We start from the raw sequence: 9,461 nt of genomic DNA on the forward strand, positions 1-9,461 counted from the left end.
GTTTTTTGCGTCTCTCAAAATTCCTCCCCCTCTCGCCGGTTAGGACGTTTTTTAAGTCAATGTTACATTGATGATGTTTTCCTTCGTATTTCTGTTGACTTTGATTCGAAAAAAATTCGAAATTTAATCAACATCGATGCGCATTTCTTTTGAAACGACGTTCGTCGGCGTGGCGAGAGAGCGGCATATTGCGTATATATTAATATTGATAACCGTATACATCATCCGCTTTTACTCTCGTATTGTCAACAGTTTCAAATATAAATCGTATTTATTTTTTTTTTTCATTCCATCAAATTATTCTGCAGCGTTACGATTTACGATTTAAAAATATATTATGCAAATCGTCGTCGACGCATCGTTATACGATAATATCGAGTGTCACGACACGTTTATAATATACGTATATGTCGTCTTTAATACATGTATACATATAAACACATTAAAAAAAAAATCGCTTGCACTCGACTCCTTTGCACATAAATCACCGCTAAATTAACAACGGCGTCGATGTATCGCGCGTACACGCGTGAAATAGCAAACGCACACACACACACACACACACACACATATATATATAATTATATATTGTATTATATATACTATGGTATATGTACTATATTATTATATTTTGGTCGTATTGTGTTTCGATTCGATCCGCTCGTTTATGTACGTTATACGTATTATTGCGTGTCTGAAACGTCGGTAGGGTGTCGTACACAATACAGGGATAGCACTTCGATATCACGGTTATTGTTTATATATAGTGACGAGATGGGAGGATGAGAGATGGAGGGTGAGCGAAACACTGAGTTAGTTCGACGACTCGGTGGGATTCGATGTGACGGCGCGGTCGTCATCGAAGTTTTTCGATGGCAAACGACTCCTGCAGTTACAGACGTCTTCAAGTTCAAGACCTCGCCTAACTTACTGCATTAGCAATTATTTATTCCTATTTCATATGGGTAGATATAATATCGTGTTAGGTTAGGGGTTTTCTTTTACTGTTACGTTATTGTCATTGCGATATTATACGGTGCAGTTCCACCGACATAGAACTCGTGCACTCTCTCCTCCGATCACGAACCCGCCTTCGAATAATATCACATGGCATTATACTTATTTTTAATATCATTTATATATCGTACGGTTGTAAGTAGGTATACAGGAACGCCGCGGCGTATCCGCATCGGACGCTCTCCGTCGTGACGTGCACACTCCGATGCACCGAGATCATTACCCACGTATTATTATAACGTGTACTCGAGATCGCGATTCACCCTATTTCGAATAACAATAATGATCATTATTGTAACGACGACGATCGTACACACACAATAAATGTGATTTAATCGCGATTTAGTGTTTGTCGATGAAATTTTATAGGCGAATAGTAATCAACGAAACACTTATAGTATATTTCCAACGAAGTTTTCGTCGGTCGACAGATCACTTTATCACAGATACCTACAATAAAGTTTAATATAAAATATATATTATGCAGTCGTAACGTTTCACAGTATGTTGAATCGTCGTTATTAATATTCGTTCCGCCGTCCGCCATCAGTTTTTCTGCAGTAAATATATTATGTTATTCGCGGGCGAGTCTCTCGTTTTAATTTTTCGACACGGCTGCCGCTCGACCGGAACACAATTACGGATAATATTACACAAAAAGCCTCTCAGGTGCAATATATCATTCGTAATGTCTTTTATTGTTTTGCCGCCGGGAGGCTTGCGAAATAACGTTTACATACTTTATATAATATTGCGCTGCTGCGGCGATTGAGTTAAGAGTTGAATGCATTATTGTGTTTGTTATGGTCAGTTGGAATCGTTTTGGTAACGTCAAACCAGTACTGAATACTTGGACACTTCGCTTATTGCCCACGAACTGTACTCTAAATTATCGACGTTGTTTATCGCGGTAAATGGTGTTTTAATCGTATTATCACGTATAGTTGAGTGACCGAGTACAACGGAATAGGTTAAACTTACAGTCTGATTTCCGACAGCTCGAATCTCAATAACTCGCAGAATTCTTGACGGTCCTAATATTTTTCATTCCCCGCAAACTTCGAGTGTAATAATATGATTATACGCTGCAGTTCAAGCCATTTCGATGTCCGTTTACTCTAAACACTAAACTGTAGCGCATAAACAGTTATTCGAATAAAACGAAAAGAATAATTCACTACAACACAACACGGTATATTGTAATAATATGTAAGTAGGTATTGCAGTATTAAACATAATTACCTTTTTGCTTCGAGAAAACAAACATCGCGGCTATAGCCGGTATACAATACGGGAAGGCTAACTATATGTATTCGTTTTACAGACGGTGGAAAAGGATTATGGAGTGGTATGTGTGTGTATGTCTGTATACACTGCAGTTTCGATTTACAACTTTCACACAAGCCCACCGCCTCTCGCCACGGGTTCATTAGGTGTGAACCACACACACACACACATATACACATACACATGCGCATATTTATATAGGTATAAATACGAGTACACTAGATACACTCAGAGTGTTTGAAAACACTCTCTGATCGAACACATCGGTCGTGACGTGGAGGAAATCCATCAATAACATCCGACAGAAGACCCCGCCGCCGCCGCCGCCGCCACCGAGTAGACGTTTTATGTGTGCCGATCGTTTATCGCCCGGCGAAAATGAGTAATGAGCTAATAGACCAATATAAAACGAAAAAAAATAAAATGTACACTCGCGTGGGCATCCATGTGTGGTAGTGCAGTACACGTCGAGTGCTTGTATGTGTGTGTGTGTGTGTTGTGCTATGTTCGCACACGAGTGCTACTCAGTATACGGACCGCGGCGAGGACGTTGTTTTTGTTTTTGAAGTGGTAGCCGCCACCGACCCTTTCGGCGGACTGGCGATGGCGGTCGGTAAAAGTCTCGTCGGCGAGTGCCGCAGTCTCGTATTGGATGTTTTGTAAGTTTCCGCACAAACATCGCGGCTGCCGTCACCGCCATATCCGGTAGATATATAACGATATATGTATATATATTATATACATACAGTAAATTCCACCGGTACCCGCCCGAAAACCAAATATCATCATAATGTACACATATATATATATATATACATACAGCGTCCAATTAAAAACAACAACAGCAACAACAATATTGTCCGTGCGTTTTCAAGTTAATTACTATATTAAACACACACACACTATGTACACACACCCACAGTGTATAGGATCGAGTGAAACTTTTCGGACGCTTTTTGTGCTCTAATATATATACGTAACGTAATAATAAGATATATATATATATATGTATATACGTTTACTGGGATTATCGATTCAGTCCGTTTTCGGGTCAACGGACAAATCAAACACTCGGCCGCGAGCGAATGTGGCAATTATAACGATAGTATAATAATAATAATAATAATAATAATAACACGACGACTCCGGTATAATAATAATTTAAATTCTCGACGACGGTGTGATAATAATAATGTTATACACTATCGAAAAAAATACCCTAATTTTTGACTTTGACGCGATCACTATCCGTACATTAAACCACACGCGAAAAAGTTCAGAGTTCAGTAGGTATAGGCGTAATCCGTGTTTTACATTACTATGATATATTATGCGCCCGATACGCTTATTATATTATTATAATAGAGTATAACAACAGTAATCGACTATACATAGACACGGTCGTCGTCGGCGCTTTTACCGACAAACGTTACATATTATTATTATTCGTATTATACCGTGATGATGATGTATTGCTCGAAAATATTATAGGTATATATTATGTTCACACTGTATTATGATATTATCACGACACCGTAATATATTTCACGTATTACATTGTCGCGTATTGACCGCATGCCGCCACTGTGAACGTTACACGCGACGTGTTTCACGTCACCGACTTTAGTGTTTAATTTCATATCGGCTGTGTTCGGATATGCGGCGTGAACGTCGTCTTAACGTTTTTCTCGTACCTGGATCTGGTCTCTCGCTCGCTTTCCTTCTATTGCCCGCCGAAAATCCCGCGCACAATTATTTTATCCGAACGTAATGAGACCGTAACACGGTCGTGTAGACTTTCCACCGAGATTCAACGTCATAATACAACACTGTAGTAGGTATACTCCATAGACCTTTGTATGTATTACGTTTTATACACATCTATAGGGTACTCGCATATATCGCGAGTTGCTGTTCCGTCTTCGCGGTATTTGCAGGTCGCAACCACAGCGGACCGCGGTCGCGGTATACGCAATACACCTTTGCGGTTCGGTTTCAGATGACGCAACTGCAATCCCGTAACTCGCTGTGCACTATTTTTATGTACCACTTATGCATGTTATCGTTATCAAATGACACGTGACGTGATAGCTTTTAGCTCGACCGCGTGTTTCCAGTCCGAACACAAAGAACCGCTTAGCAGACCACCATCACAGCGGCGACAAAGGGCCGTCGTCAATCGAGTGGTAACCGTGGTCGTGTGCACTCGTATAATATTATATTGCACCGTTTTGTATTTTGTATTTTTTTTTCTGTACTTTCACCATCTCGTTCGGTCACCCTTTACCACCTGCACATAGGTATATAGTAATATACCTACAAGTGATATCTGGTGATATTATGCCGCCAACCTTTTCGGTGTCACAAAAACCTGTCGTAAACGATTGTGCAGCGTTCATGACAATACCAACACACAGTGTAAGGTATAAACACAAGCCGCGCGCCGAGACCCGAAGCTCTTGTGTTACTATAATAGCATGTCAAATTATTTTGATCTTCTGGTCCACGTCTCCGGGAAAATGAACCGAAACGGACCTCATATGACGGTCGACCCGTGAACCGTTTAGTCGAATACAAACGGACTACATTATGTTATGAGTACCCATATGGCCGCACACAGCACCGCCAGTATAACAGTGGTTTAATAATATATATATATATATATATATATACGCGTTTCTATCGACGTTATTATAAATATGCGTACGAATCCTTTTCTGTCTCTTTCTCTGTCACACGCTCTTCTTTTATCTCACCATTTCGTATGTAAGTATGAGTATTCTCTTTGAACTGGGCCATTCGCCGATCGTTCGGCCCTCCCGCCGACTCGTTATATCGACCGGACACGATCGCGATGTACGCGTTTCACCACAATAATATATTTGTTGTGTATAATAAAACGAAACAGTGAGCTGGCGTGCGTGTGCGAGAATCTTTTCTTAACAATTCGATTCATCGGAAACCCGTGCAGATGTCTCTATTTCAAAAGCATCGTAAAATAATATCGTGTCTCACAATAATATATTCCTTCAACGTCAGAAAGGGGTTTTGCGTTTTTATTTCGATAGCCTATTGACTATTGTTACCTGTAAGTACGGGCACGTCGTGTAAATATATGAAAACCACTCAGGACCGAAATTCGTTTTTGTTTTTACAGCAATTAAAATATTATTTATTTTTCTTTTACTACTAAATTTTAACGTCCGTCATAATATCAACTACTCTATACAAATCACAAATAAATCTTAATTATGGTATGTACAATTATAATATTATTTGTAATTTATTTATCCATTTAACCTTTCATTAAATATTTTAGATTCTGAGCTGCAAAGAAATTGATTTATTGGTTCTACCATGATCTGTGTGTGTGTGTGTGTTTTTTAGAGAATAGTTTTTCAAAGATATTTTATAGAAGAAGCAATGCTTCGATCTTCATCTTTGAAGGAGATTTCTGGTACTAAAATTTAATCTCGTTTGTACTTTGAGCAGGCAAAAGTAAAAATTCCTTCTATTTTTCCAAATTATTGGAAAAAAGAAAGCTGTAATATATTAGACACCATTAATTTTTGGTAGACCTGATCTTGAAATAATATTAATTATTAATGTAATTTAAAAATTAACAACCGTGAATACTTGGAATTTTCGTAAAACATTTATATTATAATTTTTTAAGTTTATTAACATTGTTTAGAAATATTGTTAGCTTATCCAGAGCTATAATATATTAATATTTGAAATATTCTACTTTTCTTGGTTTTATTCAAATTATAAAATGTTTGTTTTGAATAAAAAAAAAACACTTAATAATAAATTTAATACGTTTTTCATAAGTTTTTCTAGCAAAAATTAAAAAAAAAATATTTTAAAATTAAAGCCACATTATTTTTTATGAGTGATTGGATTAAAAAATTTAACGATATTTAATGATTCAAAATTATTTTTAAGATAATACAATATGTAGGCGATGTACATATGTATACATGTACCCACGTCCTACATTCGACACATATACTGGCTATACTACAAAAATACAACAGAGCGACTTCCATGGTCTTCACATTGCATATTTTTTTTTATTAAATAAAATTTCAAATATGTTGTTATGCAACTACTATGAGAATATAACAATTTGTAATATTAATGTGACTATTACGTAGTAATTTAGTGTTTTTGTTTCTCTAGTGTTTGTTTATTATCAAACATTTATTTTATGTTATATAATTTTGTTCAAAACTGTTATTATTGACACTGACTGCTAATTACTATTCTTAAGTGCAGCAGAGTTAATTTTGTTTTGTATTGCGCAGTTGTGCTAATTTTGAGATGATGATGTTAACAACTTTAAAATCTCTGTTTTTTAGAAAAAATATTATTGAAATGAATAAACGTTATTTATGGCAGTGGATCGATAACACATTCAATTGGCAAGTGCTTCCATTTTCAATTAAAATTTGATGGTTAAGTATTTAAATGCATTGTTACTATATTTTAATAAATATGTTTTTATAAAAAAAAGTTTGGACGATGATCGTATCAAAGAAATTGGACCAAATTTGGCATGTGCCGAATGGCTCATGAAAAATGGGGCACGAGTAAGATGGAAAGGTTGTAAGGAATACGTCAGCCATTATGACTGCTTGCCAAACACCACATCAATTCACTTGAAACAGTTCGTAATAGAGCAGGTTTATGCGGGAAAAGAAGCATCGATCTCGCACATAGGATTTAGTTATTTTAGTAGGTTTTTCAATATCTGTAATAACAAAATCCTTTTTTTTTTATGATATTAATGGCTTATAAACTGTTATTTTAACAGAAAACTGTAAAAATATTTCAAAAGTGGAATTTGATAAATGTGATTCAATTAATAATGAAGCATTAATTAAACTTAATATATTGAAAGATTACCTCACAAATTTGAAAATTAATGACTGTGTAAACGTTTCTGACCAAGGAATAAGGTCATTGGAGCAACTTCAGTAAGACTAACATTAATTTATTTGATAAAAATGTAATTAATTATTTGAATTTACAGAGCATTAAAATATTTGGAGTTGAAAAATGTAAAAATTTTAAGCGAACCTGTAACTATGATTGCTCATTTAAAAACCAAGTTGCCAGAATGCAATGTACAATATTATAATGAATTGTAATGCTAAAAGCTCTTGTCCATTATGTTATCAGTTATTTATGATATTCAGTAGTTTGTTTGAACCTAAATTGTAACAATATCTTATCTAATATAGTCTTGTTCAATTAGACATTGTTGGAGGTGATATGATGTGATACTGTGATAGTAAGCAATTATTATTGCTGGGTTAGTTTTATAATTTTTCCTCGCGCACCATTTTTTGTAAGCCATTAGACACATTCCAAATTATGGATATTAGAGTTAGCTGATAAAAGGAAATAGATACCTACTGGGATTTTTTATTGTCCACTCGGGTGCATGTAAATGTTATCAACCTAGCACTCTGATTTGTTATCTATATCAACGGTATAATGCGTATAATTTTCATAAACATTTAATAAAATTGTTTATTTGAAAACTGTCGGGAAAAACAAAAGGATTACTAGGTACTATAGGATAAATGTACGGATAAATCAAACACTAAATGTCTTACTAAATATACTTCGGGCGTATCGTCATTACTTATAAACGCAGTTAATGTTTCATAGTTTGTGTGTCGAATCGATCAGAAAGAACATTCGTATACAGATATAATTAATTAATATATAGGTATTAGGACAGGTCCAATTATCAGCTCAAAATCTGTTATATATATAAAATAAATAAAACTACATTTAAATAGATTTCTTACTACATTTTTAGTTTAACATCTTGTTAAATGAATTCAAAACAAATCACAAATATTTAATGGCAATTATCAACTATTCACAAACAATAATTTTATTAAAATCAACGAAGATTATGTTTTAATGTTGAAGTTCTAGTAAGTCAGTTTACTATACATATAGTTAAATATTACTAATATTCTAAAACATGTTACCGTTATTAATTATAGATACCTATAACCTAAGATCTGCATAATTATAATATTTCTTTATTAACTAAATTTGTACATTATATTAAACATGATTTGACTTAGGTACTACAACAATCATTATTGTCTATTGATTTTTTAAAGAAATTCATATTTTACTCGGTAAGTATGATAAGCAAAACATAATAATATAATGTTACTAGTTACTACAGATATAGAGTAAAATGCATTGCGCACGATCTATAATAAGTGTAAATTAATATTTACATATTTATAAAATTATAAACATACTGATAATAACTAATAATTAAATTTATAACAGTACGTTACCGTATCTAATCGTATTGATTTTGTATCATTATTTTTTTTTTCAATGCAGGTATACCATGAATCTTTTGAGGAATAATTTAATAGGTACCTAAGCATATTTTTTTAGGGGTCCATTTTCTCTACATCCCATATAAAAAAACCCAAAGTTTATAATAATTTAAAGCTAATAATATATTTTTTGGTCCGGACCGTGATGTGTCGCAAATTGTTCGACAACGGACGTGAAGTCCATAATAACTTCAATCCTTGCTTGTTTGTAATAGTTCGAACATTAAAATACGTATTATAACTGCAGATTTGAGTCACGTATACCTTATACACGAGTACACGACCGAATGGGTAACACGAATTTAATTTTTATAATTGGCGGACTTCGATTTGCGTGCCCGGTTGACAGGTGTCAGCCGATAATATTACCGATCGGCGGGTGAGCCGTAAGTTGATGGAAGATATTTTATATTGGACACGACCGGCGGTGGCTGCTGAATGCCCGTGTCGACGTAAACTATAATAACGTTATACCTATAGAATATTATTATATAAAAGTTATAAACATCGATATAGGTACCCGCAGAGTGCAGATATTGTTGCAGTATATATACAGTCCCGGAATAGTTAGTTATTCGCAGTGGTTTGTAACTGGCGTAACATAATATTATTATAATGATGTATTATAGGTAGGTAGTGTTATTGTGTACCGTAGTAATTAATTTTATAAATCGAAGCAAACCATATTTTAATTAGAAATCATTCTGTGGAATTATGTTATTATAACAATAGGTACATATAGTATATCTATATACAATATACACGTAGTAT

The 9,461-nt window shown here is 34.6% G+C and overlaps 1 protein-coding gene across 1 annotated transcript; it reads left to right on the top strand.

Annotated features, from left to right (window-relative positions):
• Positions 1–6,630: 6,630 nt before the first annotated feature.
• Positions 6,631–7,593, top strand: LOC113552495 (ATP synthase subunit s, mitochondrial-like). Its single transcript, XM_026955367.1, has 5 exons — positions 6,631–6,731; positions 6,824–7,044; positions 7,124–7,286; positions 7,343–7,456; positions 7,554–7,593. The coding sequence occupies exons 1-5, from the start codon at positions 6,631–6,633 to the stop codon at positions 7,591–7,593; spliced, it is 639 nt and encodes a 212-aa protein (XP_026811168.1).
• Positions 7,594–9,461: the final 1,868 nt, after the last annotated feature.

This window comes from Rhopalosiphum maidis, chromosome 2 (genome assembly GCF_003676215.2).
Source record: "Rhopalosiphum maidis isolate BTI-1 chromosome 2, ASM367621v3, whole genome shotgun sequence".
NCBI classification, from domain to species: Eukaryota; Metazoa; Arthropoda; class Insecta; order Hemiptera; family Aphididae; genus Rhopalosiphum; species Rhopalosiphum maidis.